This window comes from Ictidomys tridecemlineatus, chromosome 11 (genome assembly GCF_052094955.1).
Source record: "Ictidomys tridecemlineatus isolate mIctTri1 chromosome 11, mIctTri1.hap1, whole genome shotgun sequence".
NCBI lineage: Eukaryota > Metazoa > Chordata > Mammalia > Rodentia > Sciuridae > Ictidomys > Ictidomys tridecemlineatus.
In genome coordinates, this window is record NC_135487.1 from 13,637,040 (window position 1) to 13,657,809 (window position 20,770).

General features: G+C 39.2%; 1 protein-coding gene across 8 annotated transcripts in view; it reads right to left on the reverse strand.

Annotated features, from left to right (window-relative positions):
- Positions 1-16,836, reverse strand: part of Hp1bp3 (heterochromatin protein 1 binding protein 3) — a 39,597-nt gene extending 22,761 nt beyond the window's left edge. Inside the window, exons 1-6 of one of the 8 annotated variants that reach the window (XM_078025516.1) lie at positions 16,682-16,836; positions 10,763-10,958; positions 10,228-10,324; positions 4,258-4,411; positions 2,287-2,446; positions 1,100-1,165 (exon numbers count right to left, since the gene is read on the reverse strand). In XM_078025516.1, coding sequence (XP_077881642.1) covers positions 1,100-1,165; positions 2,287-2,446; positions 4,258-4,411; positions 10,228-10,324; positions 10,763-10,858 — 573 coding nt within the window. In that variant the 5' untranslated portion in view covers positions 10,859-10,958; positions 16,682-16,836. Of the gene's footprint in view, positions 1-1,099; positions 1,166-2,286; positions 2,447-4,257; positions 4,412-10,227; positions 10,328-10,762; positions 10,959-16,135; positions 16,261-16,681 lie in introns of those variants that run through there. The other 7 variants (XM_078025514.1, XM_078025515.1, XM_078025519.1 and 4 more) reach the window with 7 other exon arrangements.
- Positions 16,837-20,770: the final 3,934 nt, after the last annotated feature.

Consider the following 20,770-nt stretch of genomic DNA (forward strand, 5'->3'; position numbering starts at 1 on the left):
AGTTATTTTGGAAGTGAACTTGATAACAGATGGTAAGTAAGGTAGGGAAGAATGAACAGATAACTTCAGTTCATAATGGCTGTGGAGAAATACATAATTATTACATATTTTTGCAACAATTTTAACTTGTTCAGAAACACATGAACAACAGTCTGTATATTAACAAATACTCTATTTTAATTATGTTTTGTATTGAGAAGATAGATCTTTAGTATTAAAATGAGGAAAGTTGGTGATGCACCCCTGTAATCCCAGCAGCTCCGGAGGCTAAGGCAGGAAGATTGCGAGTTCAGAGCCAGCCTCAGCAATTGGGTAAGGGGCTAAGCAACCCAGATCCTGTCTCTAATATAATACAAAAACAGGCCTAGGGATGTGGCTCAGTGGTTGAGTGGCCCTGAGTTCAATCCCTGGTAACACGCCCCCTCCCCGGCAAAATGAAGAAAGTCAAATATTTTTATTACTTATAGGAAAATATGTCTTAGCAATTTTTAGGAATGAGTTTTAGCACATCAGAACCAATATATCTTTGCAGGCATTCTATGAATGTCAACAGAAAAAAGCACACAAAAAAACCCACAACCCCAGCCTTAACCTAATGTTCTTAATTTTTTGTTTTAAAATTTTAGTCCCTTCTTCTTCTTTTTTTAAATATTTTGTTTATTTAGTTGTAGTTGGACACAATACCTTTATTTTATTTTTATGTGGTGTTGAGGATTGAACCCAGGGCTTCGCACATGCTAGGCAAGCCCTCTAACCGGCAAACCACAACCCCAGCCCTAGTCCCCTTCTTCATGCTTGAAATAACTGCTACTTCAAACCCAGGCTGAGTGGTCATGAAATAAAATTCCCGAGGAGAGGCTACACAAAGAATAAAGACCTTACTACAGTCAAGCTCTCTAAACCAAGGAAGCTTCTCCCTCTTTTTCTGTAAGACAAGATCTCTCTATGTTGCCCAGGGTGGCCTCAAACTCAGTCCTGGGCTTGAGTGATCCTCCTGCTTCAGCCTCTAGAGTAGGTGCAAGTACAGGATAACACCACTGTCTGGCTTCAAGAAAGTTTTCTTGGGCTGGGGATGTGGCTCAAGCGGTAGCACGCTTGCCTGGCATGTGTGCGGCCCGGGTTCGATCCTCAGCACCACATACAAAGATGTTGTGTCCGTCGAAAACTAAAAAAAAAATAAATAAATAAACATTTAAAAATCCTCTCTCTCTCTTAAAAAAAAAAAAAAAGCAATGACTGTTGTGTCTTATTAAAAAAAAAAAAAAAAAAGAAAGTTTTCTTAAGGAGGTGAGAGCCTAAAAAACCTTAAGGAAAGAAGAAAGAGGTCTGAGGATCTCCCTTCTCAGTTCATTCTCAGATGATAACCTGACTGCTCCTTCCTATGTACACCACTCTTGGTTAAAATGATCTGAATCCCTCTTTCCCCAATCCTTACCCAGACTCCAGCAACATGGTCCCTGAAATGAGGTTTTGTTTTTAACTTCTCTTAAGGAGGAGTTAAAAAATGGTCTGTTTTTAACTCCTCTTATGGTTTGATCATGTGAAATAATACAAAATTATACAGATTTACACAATACAGCATCAGATAAGAAAATATCACTAAAATATTAAAAATAAGCTAAAGAAAGGCAATGAGTTATAGGCAAAGTCATAAGCTAGGTAAGGAGGATAATTCTGCAATATTTTGTAATGTTTAGGTACTGAAACAAAATGTAACTAAGAGGGTGTCTTAGTTCAGATGTAAAAGATAACTGCTATGAATATCTGACTTGCAATATGTATTTTTAATAATGTTAGGCTGGGGATGTGGATCAGTGGTAGAGCACTTTGCCTAACATGCACAGAGCCTTGGGTTTGAGCCCCAGTAACTCACACAAATAAACAGAATTATTTCCTTAGTTACAATCAGATTTTATGAGGGAAAGGACCTGACCTATGTCTATGCTGTATCATTAGCAGAGTTGCTTGACTCAGAGAAGATAATCCTTACATGTTTGTTGAATGAATTAACATTTTCAGCCATCAAATAAAAACTCTACTTAATAATCTGAGTAAAAAAAAAAAAAAAACTTCTAAAGTTTAAAAATTACTTGTTACAATAAATATGAATTTTTAAAAAGAACATCACTCACCAAATGAGATTATACTAAAAAACTTGATCTTCAACATGGCTTTTTAATTATTCCTTTAGGAAGCAAAACAATGTATGGACAGAGTATGCCATTTTCAAATAAGCAAAAGATGAACAGGATAAATCCAAGATAATTGTTTTAAATAAAAACTTGCCTTAATGGCCTCAGTCAGAATTGCATCCATCTTGGGGCGTGGGGAGGAAGCCATCGGTGTTTGTTTCTGGGCCCTGGCTAGCTGGCTAGCAGAAAGGGTAGCCCAGGAAGGTATGGTTTTTTTCACTTTCTTCTCCTTTTCTTTAGACTGATCTTTCTCACTTTAAAACAAAACAACAACAACAACAAAATGTTATTATGCAAGACAAGCTCTTCATAAAGATACAGTTGGCACTTTGCATCTGTGGGTTTCATATTTTTGAGTTCTGTACCCAAGGACTGAAAATATTTGAAGAAAAAAAAAATCCCATCTGTACTGAACACATACAAATATTTTCCTTGTCATTATTCCCTAAACAATACAGAACAGTTATGTATTATAAATAATTTTAGAGATGATTTCAAGTATATAGAAGGAGGTACCTAAATTACATGCAAGTACTATGCTATTTTCATTAAGGGACATGAACATTTCAAGATTTTGGTTATCTGTAGAATCCCTGAAAACAATCCTCCTTGGATGGACAACCATAAAGTCAGAAAAGGGAAAAGACTAGAGAAGTATAAAAAGAAATGTTTTCACTTTTTTATGCACCAAGTTAATATGTACAATAAGGAAAAATTTACAAAATATTACTTTTTAAATAACACTGGGTGCTATAAATGAACTAAAAAGATGTTTTCTCTTAGGTGCAAAAGAGGAATCCAATAAGTTATCACTGGTATAAAGGACCAGTACATTAAAATACATATATACACATAAAAATGTATACTAGTTACCACTACAATACATACATATCATATGACAGAAAGAACACAAACTCAGAAGGCAGAAAACTAGGTTGGAGTTTTAGCTAGAACACTCTGTAGAATTAGCTATATGATCTTAGCAAGTAATGGCTAAGTCACCTCAGCTATGAAATAGTAAGACATTCAAGGTATTGTAAGAATTAGAGATTATGTTTATCAAAACAATTTGAGGCAAGTACCTTATGTAAAATTTTATTCTAAATAATAACAACAGTATTTCATTCACATTTAAAAATAAGGATAGCTACTTATAAACATGAAAACAGAATAAAGAATTTCCTCAGGATTATACCACATCTAGAAAGTACAGTTATTGCTATTTTATTTAAAAAGTAATCTCTAACCATCCTGGCCACCTACTGAAAGAATAATACCAGTTATCCTGCAAAAAAACGAAAACAATAATAAAATTAAAAAACAATTGCTACTATCTCCTATAGATACAAATCATCAATTGCAAATTTTGCTTTCAAATGTTTAACATCACCACCAGTTGAAAATGTCATTAACTGTGATTGGGCAAAGGGGAAGAAGGGAAGGAAAGGGGGCCTGGGGGCAGGAAAGATACATGTATGACAGCACACATGGTACAATGCTACATGATCCTGTACAACCTCACCTGCAACTAGAGAAATGAAAAGTTGTACTGCAATTATGTACAATGAATCAAAACACATTCTGCTGTCATATATACCTAATTAGAATAAATAAATAAAAAGAAAATGTCTCCAAGCATACAGTTTTAGGTCACTCTAGCAAGGTTTGACAGATGTTTATTATAATAGAAGCACAGGAAACAATACACTCCTGGCAGTGAAGTAGGAATTAAACAATTAAATATCTTCCAGGTCAGATTTTTACACCCATGTTTCACTTTTTATTGAGATTTTGACAACGCTTAAAGTATCAGAAATTCCCACAGTGAATTCTAAAAATAAAAACACCACAAAGCCAAAAGTAAAGACAGCTGGATGACTCTAACTGTTCTAACTACTATATACTCTAATAAGCCATATAACTACATAATAAAACTATTTCAAATAATTCTAAAAAGTAAGTCCCAAAAGCAAACACCTAGCAAAAACCAATGTTGTAATACTTCTGATCGGCAGTCCTTTTATGTAATCTCCAATTGTAAGTAAAAATAACGTCTACTCCTTACTCCTTTTTGGTTTCCTCAGAAGACTTGTTTTCTTCCTTCTCTTCATTCTCAGGTTCCCCTTTGGGTTGTTCTGTCTCACTAGATGTAGCAGGTGGAGTTTCATTCTCTTGTTCTTCTACAGTGGAGACAGATTCCTCTGAACTTACATCTGGTTCTAAAAAAAAAAAAAAAAAAAAAATCAGATACATTGGAGTTAAGGCAATAAAATAAATTAAACAGACCAGCCAAATGTTCCAGTTAGCAGATGAATTCTAAAATACGAAGAAATAATTCTGAGTAGAATTTTCTTTTTCTCCCACCACCACGGTGCTGAGGACTGAACCTAGGGCTTCACCTTTACCACTGAGCTACACCTCCAGCTCTCTCTCATTCTGTCAGTAGGACTATCTGTTCAAGTATTTATCCAGACAATTATGTAAGAAAAGGCCAGGAAATTACACATATACCTAAATCTTTTGATTATTCTGCAACATCAATGATACCCATAATTAAGAAACTTAGTCTTTTTTAATTTAACAGGCAAATCTTAGAGAATTGAAAATATGTCTTTTCCAGGTGGAATGAGGAGAACGAGTAGAAATACAAAGGGCTGGGGACAATGAGATCTGTTGTTTGTGTCTGTTCTTCACAGCATATTTCTTTCAGCAGCTACCATAAAACAGAACTGCAGGCACGCTTATGCAGGGACTTCAAAGAACTCAAGTGGCAAAAATCAGGCAAAGAATAAAAGTATATACTTGAAGAGTTTGAGCATTTAAATTATGTGAACTAATTACCAGAATAATGATGAAAACTATTTGTGGCCTTCACATTAAGAGAATAGAAGAATACCATTTCTTTCTTACAACCAAACTGCAAAATCATAATTGTAAAAGAATTCAGTTTCTCAACAAATTAAAATTCTAAACCACAAATTTCAGACTAGTTAGTTATTAACTGCAATTCCTGTCCCAGGCTTCCATAGACTAATCTATTCCAAACTCTTCACTTTTGGGGCTTGGGCAAAACTGAAGATTTTTAGGTTAAGATACAACTAGATTCAAGTTCAGGCTTTTTGAAAAATTGCAAATAAAAAGCTTAATTTCGGAAACTGAATCCATCATTTATAAATACACCAAAGCATACTCCACTTGGATTTAGATGAAGCACAGGTACAGTATTTCACAAAACAATAACTTTCTAAGAGGTCATGGCAGATTAGCAATTTTGTTTCATCCACAATATCAAGTTCACTCTTTAGAACTTTCCAGTTCAATAATCTTAGGGCAACTTCTTTAACATCTTTGAGTCTCAGTATCTTTACCTCACAGTTATGAGGATTTTGTAAATGCTTCAGGGTGAATCATTAGGTCAAGACTTGTACTGAGTGAATGATTCTTGTCCTACTTTGGTCTACAATGTTCCCACAACTCTATCCTATATATCTAGGATCACAAAGTATAAGGGTAGACCTTCATTATAACAATGGTATCACTGGAGATATAGGTAATAACTGTATTTAAGATCTCCACAATAAGATGTACTATTTTTTTTTTTAAAGAGAGAGTGAGAGAGGAGAGAGAGAGAGAAATTTTTAATATTTATTTTTTAGTTCTCGGCGGACACAACATCTTTTGTTGGTATGTGGTGCTGAGGATCGAACCCAGGTCGCACGCATTCCAGGCGAGCGCGCTACCGCTTGAGCCACATCCCCAGCCCAAGATGTACTATTTTTTGACATTATCTCAAACTGCCCCCTGACCTCAACAATTTAACCTAACTGGTGCACAGGTAAGAACTTTCTATAAGTTAAGCATGTTTCTTTACATATTGCCTTATTCTAAAAAAGATGAAATGCTAAGGACCATTTACTGGGTTTTCCTGAAATAGTTTAATTTTACATTATTTTCTGTATGTATGAGACTCTGAGTTCAATCCCCAGCACCAAAACAAAACAAAACGAGGCATATCTCTTTTGGGTTTCATTTTTATTGTACTTTGTGGATAATACTGTTATTGTTTTTAATATACTGAAGCTTTATAGCAGCCCTAAACTGAGTAAATCTACTGATGTCATTTCTTCCAGCATCATATGCTTTTAAACTTTTAAAAAAAGTATTATATCTGTTACAGTGATCTGTGATCTTTGATGCTACTACTGTAATCATTTTGCCTGTCACAAAACATGTACATAAATGACAGTCAATTTAACTGATAAATGTATGTTCTAACTACTCTCCTGAAACAATTGTTTCTGTCTTTCTCTCCCTCCTCAGGGCTCCCTATTCCTGGAGACACAATGTTGAAATTAGGTACTCAATATCCCTATAATGACCACTAAGTGTTCCAGTGAAAAGAAGTGCATATCTCTCCTTTTAAGGCAAAACCAAGAAATGATTACGCTTACTAGGTATGCATATTGTAAGCTCAAAGAGACCAAAAGCTAAGACTTCCATGACAAATAGTAGCCAAGTTTTTTAGCCCTGGGTTCGATCCTTAGCACCACATAAAAATAAAAGAATGCAAAGGAAAAATTCTTGAAGGAAATTAAAACTGCTATCCCAGTGAACACATGCATGCTAAGAAAGCAAAACAGCCTCCTTGCTCACAGATCAAGGAGTAATTTCAACCTTCAAGTCTTATTATTTAAGAAATACATTTTGTAAGGCCACAGCTGCCATGGATAATGATTTCTCTGATGGATCTGGGTGGAGTAAATTGAAAAACTTCTGGAAAAGATTCACCGTTTTAGATGCCAGTAAAAACATCTGTGATTCTTGGGAGGAAGTAAAAAATATCAACAGTCTGAGAGAAGCTGATTTCAACCCTCATGGATGACTTTGCAGGATTCAAAATATCAGTGGAAGAAGTAACTACAGAAGTGGTAGAAACAGCAGAGAACTAAAATCACAAAGGGAGTCTAAAGATGTGAAAACTTATGAAAAAAATTGAATGGATGAAGAATGGTTTCTTGAGGTATTACTATCTATTCCAGGTGAAAATGCTGCAAATTTGTTAAAATGACAACAAAAGATTTAGAATGTTACATTAACTTAATTGACAGGGCTGGGGTTGTGGCTCAGTGGTAGAGTGCTCACCTAGTATGCATAAGGCACTGGGTTCCTCAGCACCACATAAATATAAAATAAAGATATTGTTTCCACCTAAAACTAAAAAACAAATACTAAATAAATATTTTTAAAAAATCTTAATTGATAAAACATCAGGGTTTGAGAGGACTGACTCCTATTTTGAAAGAAGCTCTATTCAAAATGAAAATGCTGCTGGACGCAGTGGCACACGCCTGTAATCCCAGCGGCTCGGGAGGCTGAGGGAGGAGGATGGTGAGTTCAAAGCCAGCCTCAGCAACTTGGCAAGACCCTAAGCAACTTGGCAAAACCCTGTCTCTAAGTAAAATATTTTTTTAAAAAAGGGCTTGGGGTGGGGGCTGGAGTTGTGGCTCAGAGGTAGAATGTGTGATGCCCTGGGTTCAATCCTCAGCCCAGCATATAAATAGATAAATAAAACAAAAAAGATCAAAAGACGGGGCTGGGGATGTGGCTCAAGCAGTAACACACTCGTCTGGCATGTACAGGGCACTGGGTTCGATCCTCAGCACCACATAAAAATAAAATAAAGATGTTGTGTCCACCGAAAAATAAATATTAAAAAATTCTCTCTCTTAAATTAAAAAATGCTGGGAAGCTGGGTGTGGTGGCGCATACCTGTAATCCCAGCAGCTTGAGAGGCTGAGGCAGGAGGATCGCAAGCCAGCCTCAGCAAAAATGAGGCACTAAGCAACTCAGTGAGACCCTGTCTCTAAGTAAAAATTCAAAATAGGGCTGCGGAGGTGGCTTGGTTGTTGAGTGGCCCGGAGTTCAATCCCCGGTACCCCTCCCCCCACAAAAAAAGAAAAAGGTGTTGGGGGTGCTGGGGATATGGCTCAATGGTTAACCGCCCAGTGGGGATGGGGTGGGAGGAGGTTGGTGACATAGCTCAGTTGGCAGAGTGCTTGCCTCACATGCACAAGGCCCTGGGTTTAATCTCCAGCACCACAAAAAATAAGTAAATATGTAAAAAATAGACAAATAAATAAAATGCTATCAGCACTTAATGCTACAGAGAAACTTTTCTCTGAAAAAAAATCAATTAATTAATTTGGCAAATCTCACTGTTATCTTATTATAAGAAATTGCCATATCTACTCCAAACTTCAGCAACCACCAGTCAGTGGTCATCAACACTTTACTCTCCAGCAGCAAAAAGATTACAAGTCCCTGAACATTCACATGATTGTAAGCATTCTGAGCAGTACTATTTTATTTAAAAATACTTAATAGATTATTGGACATAATTCTGACACACACTTAATAGAATACAGCATAGTATAAATGTAATTTTTATATGTACTAGGAACTCCCCAAAATTGTATGACTTGTTTTATCATGTTCACTATATGGAGGTCATCATGAACTAAACTGCAACACCTCTGAGGTATGCTTATAATTGTTTAAGAATTACTGCTTAATGGGCTGGGGTTGTGGCTCAGCGGTAGAGTGTTTGCCTAGCATGTGCAAGGCCCTGGTTCGATCTTCAGCACCACATAAAAAGAAATAAATAAAATAAAGGTACTGTATCCAACTAATTTATAAAATTTAAAATGAGTAATCTGTAATTATTTCTATTTAACAAAAAAGTTGACAGAGAAAAAATTTAACAAATATAGAACTTAGGAAGTAACAATTATTTTACATATTTTTAGCTGACTCTCTAATATCTTACATATCTAAATCCTCTACCATGGATCCTGAAAACTGATATTACTAGTGATTTAGTAGCTTATCCTAGAGCTGGGCAGATAACCAATCCTGAACTCATGTGCACCCATTACTTTCTTAATGTTCCAATTCCCATATTACCTAACTGTATCAGGCCAGAGTGCCCAAAACACTTGTGCTATACTTGTGCTCCTGAGGATTCTGAGACAAAATCCAGGCTCTTACTTTCCTTAAGGCCTTATGATTTCTGAATAAATTTTTCTCTTATCCCTACTGTATCAAGGGATAAATGCAATAATGATGCATATCTTTTCTTTTTTAACCTGGGCTGATCAGTAAATATATATTTCTAACAGTCTGACAAGAGAAGCACAGTGTGCTCATCTCTGGTAAACTAGAGATAAAAGGAGAAAGGAAAAAAAAAAAAAAGGAAAAGAATAAGCAAAGAAAGAAGTCACAAGGACAAGGAAAAAAAAGAAAAAGGCAAAACAGTGGCTAACACCTACAACTCCAGCCACTTGGGAGGCTGAGGCAGGAGGATTGCCAAATCTGAAGTCAGTTTCACCAACTCAGACCTTTCTCAAAATAAAAAAATAAAAGGACCGGGATATAGCTCAATTGTGGAGCACCTCTAGATTCAATCCCTAGTACTGCAAAAACAAAGGCAGGGAAAAGAAGACCGGGTTGTTAATGACGCCATAAAAGAACACTAGTACTCCAGGCTGATGGATTTACATTTCTCTCCATTCATTGGCCTCTGACTGGCCAATCTCTTCTCCACAAATACCAGTTAAACACAATGTTTTGATCATCCACTTACTTCCCTTAAGGCCTTATGATTTCTGGATAAATTTTTCTCTGTCCATCCTGAAAGCCCCAAGTTTTTCATGACTCCACAGAGTCTTATCTCCATGACACTGCATATCCAGACTGCAGCTCTTTAACTGATCCTATTCTCCCTGTTTTTCTGTTTTTAATTCCAAGAACATCAGTTTCACCTTCCAAAAATCTTTAGAGACAAAAATCTTTAGGTAAAATCTTACCCACATGGTCTGGAAGTCACATACAAATAGCTACAGCTTCCCTCTTTGAATGTTCCCCCAAAACACTTAAGCCACAAAAAAGAACAACTAAGTTCAAAGGGATTAATGGATTATTCCAATTTGGAGTAAAATTTTTTGTCTTTTTAGGTTGTACCACTGCTTTGTTTTACCTGGCTTTTCTTCCTCGCCTTCAGCAAGCTTGCTTTTGGGCGGAGTTTCCCGGGTAGAATTCACAGCTCGACGAATCGGCATGGTGCTATCTTCTACCTTCTAGGAAAAGAGATGGCCATAATCAAACATGTATAAAAATATTCTCTTTTCTTTCTCAAGGGGCCTAACTGGACGTCAAAAGATGTAGGATAATTCTTCAAGTCGACTCCAGGATCTGATGCAAATCATTACCAACCAAAGTTTTTTTGAAGTGACATGATTTTTAAGAAAAAGTCTTCAAAATATCTTATTTTAGACAGAACTTCAAATGTAAATAATTATATTGATTTGGAATACATTTTGAAGCTTGGAGGTTTTCTCAGGAATTTTAGGGAAAGGGGAAGATGAAAAGAACTTTTTTATCTATTGATCTTTTCAGATTCACAACCTAGTCTCCCCAAAATAAGAGAAGGAACATGTACCAAGAAGAACCCAGCAAGGCCTGAAGTCAGGGATTGATCCAAGAGTGAGCTTCAAGAATGCGTCAGCCCCTACCTCACCTAACTTGTCCGCGTGGATCAGCTGAGCTCCTACTATAAGTGGGAGTGCCTTAGGATGGACGAGTTCACCTTGAGACGTATCAGTCGCCATTTAAAATAATTTCTAGGCCCGAGTACAGGTTACACTCTGAAGCCTCTGCTGTTAACCACAAGGATTTTTCCTAACGGTTTCAGTGTGGTGAAGAGTCAACCTAAAGCACAGAAGAGACCTGGTGTGAAGATTAACAAAAACAAAACTAAACTAAAACATCTAAATTTATTATACATCCAAAGAGGGAGAAAAAACTATAAACTTATAGTTAAGTGACAGATGACTTAGTTATTATTAAAAAAGATAAAACCACAGTCAAAATATAGACTATGTAAAGCATCAACCAAGACGAATGCATGAGCCACAGCAGCTGTTGCACCTTCCGCATGAATAAAGGCAACAAGGACAAGAAAGCTCATAAGGAAACTAACCCCATGCCTTCCTAATAACATCAGGCATTTAGAAAGAAAGAATAGGTGACGAAGAAATGGTTTATTCAAATGTGGAGTCAAAGATCAGTTAACTAAAGAGAAGGCTTTTGTTATTATTCTCATGGGTCAGAAAAATTAACTGTATTCTTAACTCTATCTCCATTAAAGAAGTATTTTTTTTCTTTATTAAGTATTGTTTTTTCTTTATTAAGGGCAAAAAATACCAAGCAACGTGACATTCTAAGACCCTTCTCTAAACCCAAAGAAGTAAATTTAGACTATGACCTAAGGATTTACAAAAGTATGCTTCTAAGACCTTATTTGATACATTTTTTAAAATATTTATTTTTTAGTTTTAGGTGGACACAATATCTTTATTTCTTATTTTTATGTGGTGTTGAGGATCGAACCCAGCACCCCGCACATACCAGGCGAGTGCGCTACTGCTTGAGCCACATCCCCAGCCCCTGATACATTTTTTTAAAAATATTTTTTTAGTTGTAGATAAAGTACCTTAATTTTATTATTTATTTATATGTGGTGCTGAGAATCGAACCCAGTGCCTCACATATGCTAGAAAAACGCTCTACACTGAGCCACAACCCCAGCCCTTGATACATTTTTTAATGTAAGCAAATGAGTACAGAAGTACATAATTATTTAAAGATAAAATCTATATTGTCACCAAATTTATCTTATCATTAACACGTCCCCCTCCTCAAAAATCTCATCTGGGGACTTGATATTTTATAATAAAACTTCTCAATAAGAAAATGGTCATGTAATGTAGATCTCTGAGCTCATGAACCATTAACAAAAAGTTGAGGAATGATAAACTAGACATTCAACTTCTACTTTTAAGCACCAATCCTGTCTAGGAATTAAAGAACTTTCAACTTGTCAGGTAATAATTTCAAGCTAAGACAAACTAGGATAAAGTAAACAAACAAAAAAAAACCCAAATTCAGAACAGTTTCATGTTCATAGGGAAAATCTTTATGGGAACATAGAGAGCAATAATATATTTTCGATACTGATATAGTATCAGTATACTGATATAGTATACAGATATACTGTATCAACTGATATAGTTGATATAGTTGCAAGGAAGGGCAACTGAAAAAAACTGAAGAGAAATTAATGCATTAAAATTTACTATCAACAGTGAATTACGTACGAATAGCCACAAATATTTAAAATTAACTGTTTCAAAAACTACATACAATGCTTATGTTGCAATTCACTTCACAAAATGCTCAAAATACAAACATGAAAATCATTGTTTTCTTCTTATCTGTGAAAAGAAGGCCAGGATGGCTTAAGGGTAGTATTCAAGTATGTGAAAATTAAAAATCTATTGAGATGATTTCAATACACAAACCTGTTTATTCACCCAACTAGCATTTTCATAGTAATGTATTTTCCTTGATAATAACAATAAAACTAGGCAAATCTGATATTTTTATATGCAAACACTACAAATAACAATGGGGTTATCCCTGGTAAAGTGATACTGCTAATGAATTTTTCTTTCTTAACCCACAATAACACCAGCTGGGTAGAAAATGCTACCACAAAGTCAATAGCAACCTTCAGGAATCCCCATTCATTGATATTAAACACACACACACACACTTTTTCTTTGTAAACAAAATACTGGAAAAAATGCAAAAACCTCTTCAAATTACTCAAAATTAAAACAAACAGCCAGATCAGGTGGAGTATAACAGGAATCCCAACTACTTGAGAGGCCGAGACAGGATGATTACAAGTTTGAGGCCAGCCTGGGCAACTTGGTAAGAATGTCTCAAAATCAAATTTAAGCTCTGGGATATAGCTCAGTGGTAGAGCACTTATCCAGCATGTCTAAGGCCCTGGGTTCAATCCCAGGTATCCCAAAAAAGTGAAAAAAATTAAAACAAGTGTTAAAAAGGAATGGGGGGACACAGCAATGTGATAAACCAGATCCTGACAACCTCAAAATCACCCACTGACTCCACTAATCTCATCTTCTATTGCACTACCCATCACTCTACTTTCTTAATTCCAAAGACACAGATCTTCTTTTAACTCTTGCAATGTGCTCTGCTCATTCCCCACTTCAGGGTATTTGTATTTACTTTTCTCCTTAAACAACTCTTTCTTGGACCTCTCAATCAGGTCTCTGCTCAATATTACTCCCTTAGAAAGGCCTCTCATCTTTCTTATTCTTCAGGTTTCTTTAAAGCATTTAACAGTACCTTAATATATATTTACTTGTTATTAAGTCTCTCCTAATGGAATATAAGCCCTAAAAGGACTAGGACTTTAATCCACTACTGTCTACAACAGCAACCAAAATACAATAAATGCTTCATAAATATTTATTGGGAAAAAAAAAAAACACCTGATGGTATCTACTACTGTATTTAGCATATGTGAAGAACACTTAACCTAGTTATTTGGGATAAATATTAAGATATGTAGGGCTGGGAAGGTAGCTCAGTGGTAGAGCAACTGCCCTGAGTTTGATCCCCTACAAAAAAAAAACAAAAGCTGAGCTTGGTGACACAGGCCTGTAATCCCAGTGACTTGTGAGAGGCATAGGATCATAAATTCAAGGCCATCCTCAGCAACTTAGTGAGACCCTCAGCAACTTAGTGAAACCTGTTTCAAAATAAAAATAAGAACTAGGAATGTAGTTCAGCAGTAAAGTTCCTTGTGTTCACACTAAAATAAAAATTTTAAATGAAAATAAAATAAAGTCCTAAATAAATGTTACCATAAAAAATAAATAAAATGTTTGCCTCAGCTCTGAACTCCCTTACTAATGTCATGGAACACAAAAACTTCAGTCTGTAATACTTTCTATACAACAGATGAATTAATGATTATTTAATAAATTCACTGTTCATTACAAAGAGAATTATATGGATATAATTCTATATAATTCTCTATATAATTAATATTGACTCTGCCTTAACCTCACCATGTACCTCATAACTAAACATTTTTTACAGCACTTCTGAATCATCAGACTTTCAAAAAAGCTGCCATGCTTGCTCCCTGGCAGGGTTCTTATCTAATTGGTTCACTATTGTATACTCAGTGCCCAAGAACACACCAGGCACAGAATATGCGCTCAACAAATATTTGTAAAAGGCTGAATAACTGAAACTTAAATATGCTTTTCACCTGAGTTCTTATATATGCCCCAAACAAATAATCCATATTTACCTGTGGTTTATGTGGTTCTCACTTTTTTGTTTTGTTTTGTTTTATGAGTTTAATGTTAGATTAACAATACAAAGATTTGCTTTTGTCAAAAATGCCTAAATTAAGTTGTAATGCAGGCAATAAAGAACTTGCAGAAATAAAAACTTCAAAATTTCAGTTGTATTCCCTCCATATTAAGGAAAAGCAAGCAGGGCATGGTGGCGCATGCCTGTAATCCCCACGGGAGAGCCAGGAGAACTGCGAGTTCAAAGCCAGCCTCAGCATCAGCAAGGTGCTTAGCAACTCGGAGACCCTGTTTCTAAATAAATACAAAACAGGGCTGGGGATGTGACTCAGTGGCCGAGTGCCCCTGAGTTCAACCTCCAGTACCGCACCCCCCACCCAAAAAAAAGAACCAAAGAAAAAGAAACAGAAAAACTAAGGTATTTAACAAGGTATTTTAACAATATGCATTTCAGGGAAAATACTATTGTTTCTTAATTTGCCAGAAAGTATATGTATTACTCTACGCAGTCTAACAACACTAATTATGTACTTCAAACTGTTCCCGATCCAAAATCTTTCACTATACTCAAATATAATGAGTCCTGTAAAATGTGAATCCCTGTACTTTGGCTGACAATTTTTTTCACTTTCATATTAAAGTAAATTAATATTTCATGTCTGTGAACCTCGAGCATAGATGCCAAAGACACTATGTGGTCCCTCCTCTCCAGATCATCAATCGAAATAGGTAGAGTTAAGATTTTCATCTATGTATGAATTCTGTATACTTCCTCAACCAACTTCCAGTCCTCAACTTCCAAGTAAACTTAAAAAATAAAAACTCAAAAAACTCTTTAAAATGTCACATCTACTTTGATACAAATTACACTTTTGAAAGGAGCAGTAAAATTCTTAAAAGCTAGTAGTTTTATGCCTATGCCAGATTAAACAAATCCAAAATACCTTCCAAAATAACACCAGTCACGTCTAACTTCACTATTAAGTCAAGACAATTGCTCAAAAGGTCCGGGTGCATTTCTAAGCCGTATTTGTTAGCGGCCTCTAGCTTGTCAATGCAATGAAAAGTCAGGAAGTACAAGAACCGACCAAGGGAGAATTTACATGCGGAAGGGCTAGTACAGCCCACCAGTCCTCTCTGGCTGTGCAGGAGAGAATTTTCTGTCTCAAAAAGGTTAGGTGACTGTCCCCGGCCACAGAAGAGTGGTCAATTCAGATGCAGCGCTCTCACTTCACCACTCTGCCTCCACCTGGTTACACACACTCAGGCTGGCGATGCTATCTTTTGACAGCCTACGGAAGCACTGCTCTGATGGAAACCACACCGCCTAAGGTGCGGGGGCTCCAAGTCCTAGGTGAGGCACAGGGGAAAACGGAAGCGCAAGGCCGCCATAGCAGGGAAGCTGACAGCAGACAGCGCGCCCACGAAAAGCGGAGGGACGCGAACAAGAACAGCCAAGACAAAGAGGCGAGGCAGCGAGCGGCAGCGCTATAGGGCCACGGTGGCGGACACGCGACAGCTGGGAGAGAATCGGGCGAAGAGGGCAGGGGCGCTCGGGGCAGCGGAAGCCGACCGCCGAGGCTCGGAGCGGTGACAGCCGCGGGCTCCGCTCGGCAAGGACGTGGCGGTGCCCGACCTGGCCACGCGAGAGACAGCGAAGCGCGGGCCTCGCCTCCGCACACTCACCGCTGGGAGCTCCATAATGGCGGCGGGGGGGGGGCGGAGAACCCGGGGGGCGGGCCCGCCGCAGCCAGTCACCGCCGCCGGCATCTTTCGAACCGGCTCCGAAGGCCGCTGAGGGAATGGGGTGAGGGGAGGGCGCGGCGGCCGACAGGCCTCGCGGCCTAGGAGCATGCGCGAGACGGTAGCCAATCCGGGCGCGGCTGCGCGCGCCGGCGCAGGCGCGCTGGGACGCAGGGGGGGTGCCCGGCCAGGGAGACATTGCCCCTCCTCCCCCAAGTCCAAACAAAACAAGGGCGGGAGCGCGCGCGCCGGAGGGCCCCGGAGGAGGCGTCCGCTAGAGGGGCAGGGGGCTAGGTCGCAGGGGGGAGGGGAGAGGGCGGAGCGGCCGCGAAAGGCAGACAAAAGGCGCCTCCTCCCGAGACCCGAGCGCCCCGCCCCCTCCACTTGGGGAGCGGCATTGGCGCCCCGGGCAGGCGGCCTCCGCCACTCGCCTTCGGGGCCCTGCGATCCCGCGCTCACTCCCCGCCCGCCTGTTCCGTCTTGCGTTACCTCTGCGCTCCCTGTTCCTGGCGCCCGTGTCCCGTACGGCCTCTCGGCGCCTCTCCCGCAGCCGCTGGTCGCCTCCGCCGCCGCTGTCCTCCAGGCCCAGCCGCCGAGCTCTGCTGCCCCGCCCCCCTACTCGCGGCCCCGCGCGCGCGCCCCCGCCCTGCCCCGCCCCCCCGCGCGCGCGGAAGGAGCGCGCGGGACGTGCGGCCCCGGCCGGGTGCGAGGGGGCGCGAGGGGGCGCGAGAGGGCGCTTGGCCACTGGGGCGCGGGCGGAGCGGCGCGTTGGTGCACGTGGTAGGGCTCCGGGGCGGCACTGGTTTCCCTGTTTATCCTTTCTCTGCTCCAGCTCAGACTGCGGACCTCCCTGGGTTTCCGCTAGGCGGTGCGTCTGCCTTTAGAGGAGCTGACACTTCCCACTTTTCACTTGGGACGCTGCCTTCAAAGACCGTGATGGATTTGGGAAAACAGTTGCAGAGAATACAGAGCCTCAGTTTTGTCCCAGAACGTCTCAAGAAAGTGTAGTGTAGTGACTTGGGACAAAGGTCTGAAAAGTTGCTTTTCTCATCTATGAGACGGTCCCTAATCCGCGCACGTGGGCGTGGGGCTTTCCCTACCCAAAAAGGAAACCCAGCCATCCGAAGACAGGGAATGCCTTCGAATGGCATATTTATGTTGGTTTCAACATAGTTTAGCAACTTAAATCCTAATTACTGTAATAGAAAAAGGCGTAAATCTTCAAAACCAGTTTGGAAAGACTTCATGCTTAAAGTTTTCATTTCCCCTGATGTATTTTGGGGGGACAGGGAGTGGCTGCAGGTAATGAATATAGGAAATAGTGAATTGGCATTCCCCAAGCGCACAGCAGTTGATGAACACTCATGCGTGTGCCAGTCTTTCTAAAGGTTTTTTATAAAACTAAACGCTAGCCAGGCTCCCCTGGCCCTGCCATGAGCATTATAACCTTCGTATCAGTTTCACAGCCATAGCCAATCACTACTCCATCAGTTCAAATTTAACCACCACCACCAAGGATTCTTTTCTAGGTGAAGATTGTCACTGATGTCCTGATGGCATTACTCATTCTCCCTTACTCCCGTTGTCATACTAAAGTTGTTAAGAAGGTCTATGGAGCCAGGCGCGGTTGTGCACGCCTGTAATCCTAACAGCTTGGGAGGTTGAGGTTCAAAGCCAGCCTCAGCAATTTAGGGAGGCCCTAAGCCGTGTCTCTAAATTTTAAACAATTACAAAAAAAGGTTTGGGGATGTGGCTCAGCGGTTAAGTGCCCCTGGGTTAATCCCCAGTGCCGAAAAAATGTAAAAGGACTAGGCGTCATTTTGTGCAATTTCTTCATTCGTTCACATTCTTTTATTTATTCATTTATTTTTAGTTTTAGGTTGACACAATATCTTTATTTTATATTTATGTGGTGCTGAGGATCGATCCCAGTGCCTCATGCATACTAGGCGAGCACTCTACCACTGAGCCACAACATTCATTTTTAATGTTTCAGTCCTTTGCCTCCTTTTTTAAAGACATATTCCATTTTTATGAATTCATATAATTGAAACGTCCTACATTTCTTCCTTTACTCTAAAATGTGTCAGCCTCATCTCATATAAGAAGTTGACTCAAAAGGAAACTGGTAGATTTCTGCTCTTTCAGATTTTTGCTTAAAAATTAAAAAAACAAAAATAAAACTTGCTGTGTCGTTCACAATAGGTACATACCCAGAGGCTGGGGATGTAGCTCAATTGGTAGAATGCACAAGCCCTGGATTTCATCCTCAATACCCCTTTCCCCTCCTGCGCGCGCGCGCGCGCGCACACACACACACACACACACACACACACACACACAAAAGGAAAACCCTGAAACAAAATTATTCCTGAAGAACACAAACACATGCAGAAGCCAGCACTAAGGCTGTCACTTGCAGAAAACTGAAGCTCTAAATTCTTTACTTTTTAGATTTTTTTTTGGTCGTACATGGACACAATACCACTGAGCTGCAACCCCAGCCCCAAGTTCTCTATTTATAAAGGGGTCTGAAATTTATTTTTTATACATGGTCATTGGTTAAAGTAGTTCACCTCTGTTAAATGTAATATCTAGCCAGTTTTGTTTTACATATGTAGCTGTATATTAATTTAAAAACTGTGGGGTATGATTTTATAGTTTATGTCACTTGGACTACTTATTTTTGTGGTACTGGGGATTGAACTCAGGAGCATTGCACCGTTGAGTTTCATCTCTAACATCTTTAGCTTTTTTTTTTTTTTTTTTTTGGTACTAGGATTGAACCCAGGGTGTTTAACCCCTAAACACACCCTCAGCCCATTATTTTTTATTTTTGAAACAGGCTCTCACTAAGTTGCTGGCTTTGAACTTGGGGATTTTCCTGCCTCAGCCTCCTGGGTCACTGGGACTTTAGGCATGCACCAGGTTAACCATATTTTTCTAGTTCACAAATCCTATGTTTCTTCATGTTTCTGAGCTTTCCTAAGAAGGGATTTCCTAGAATGGGGACCCTGAGCAGAATCATGCAGTTATCACAGACTGCCCCACATTTACTCCTTTCTCTGTAAAAGGTCTAAACACTGAGACTGGCCTCAAACTTGCGATTCTCTTGCCTCGGACTCTTGAATGCCACCAACATGACTTGTTTTACTTTGAGCTAGAATTAGAAATTTAATTCAATTGTGTTTTGTAATAAAATGATATGATTTTTGTGCCCTTTAAGGGTAAACAGTTGGGCTGGGGATGTGGCTCAAGCAGTAGCGCGCTCACCTGGCATGTGTGCGGCTCGGGTTCGATCCTCAGCACCACATACAAACAAAGATGTTGTTACCGCCGTTAACTAAGAAATAAATATTTTAAAAATTCTCTGTCTCTCTCTCACTCTCTTTAAAAAAAAAAAGTTACTGAGGTCACTAGTGATTTCAGTGATTAAAAAAAAAAAAAGGTAAACAGTTGTTTAACTCTCCACACTGGTTGAAATATCCACCTTGGCAACCTGCAAGAGCAGGTTAGCCCCTATGGAATCTATGAAGATTGCTGTCAAAGAGTGGGCTTCTAGCCAGACACAAGGTGCACACCTGTAATCCCAGTGGCTCAGGAGGATCTTGAGTTCAAAGCCAGCCTCAGCAATGGTGAGGCCCTAAGCAACTCAATGAGACCCTGTCTCTAAATAAATATAAAACAGGGCTGGGGATGTGGCTCAGTGGTCGAATGTCCCTGAGTTCAATCCCCAGTACCTGCCCCCACAAAAAAGAGTGGATTTCTAGGCACCAAGAAGACCCTCTCATTCAAAAACACCTTGTCATACTGCTACCAAGAATCCTTTTAGTTCCATGTTCATATTTATTCCTTTGGTTTAATCTTTATTCTCTTCTATGACATCTTATTACTCTAACCAAAAATGATATCTTTTAACCAGTTTTTGCCCTTGACAGGGATCAGAAGAATAATACCTGGGAGTCTAACTCTGGGAGCAATACCCCCAACCCCCAAATGAAAGTGTTAATAAGTCCTTGCTGTGTAACTATCATTTCTAACTTAAAAACAAAACAACAACAACAAAAAAAAAACAACCTTTTTGAAAAGTCAGATTCTTGTTCAAACTTAAGCGTCTTGCAAGCTTTGCAGACTTGACAGTCTGTTGTCAAGGCAATAAATGGCTTATTGTTTTGTTATTCCTCAAATTTAAGAATATGTGTCACTTAAGTCTGTTAGGCTAAAAGGTCATGTTTTGTACAGAAAAACAAAGTAGGTGACTTTGAATTGTTAGGCATAAAGATAAAAAAAAAAGTTGAAGCAACTGTAGCTTCTAATAATGACTAGAGTACTGCACTGCAGGCACAAGATACACCTACCACTGGGAACGATGGTGCTCACCTGTAATACCAGCAGCTTGGGAAGCTAAGATAGGATGATCATGAGTTTAAAGCCAGCCTCAGCAACATAGTGAAGCCCTAAGCAACTCATCAAGACCCTGTCTCTAAATAAAAATACAAAAAAAGGGCTGGGAATGTGGCTCAGTGAGTAAGCGGCCCATGTTCAATCCCCGTCCCCCTTCCCTGCCCCCAAGAAATG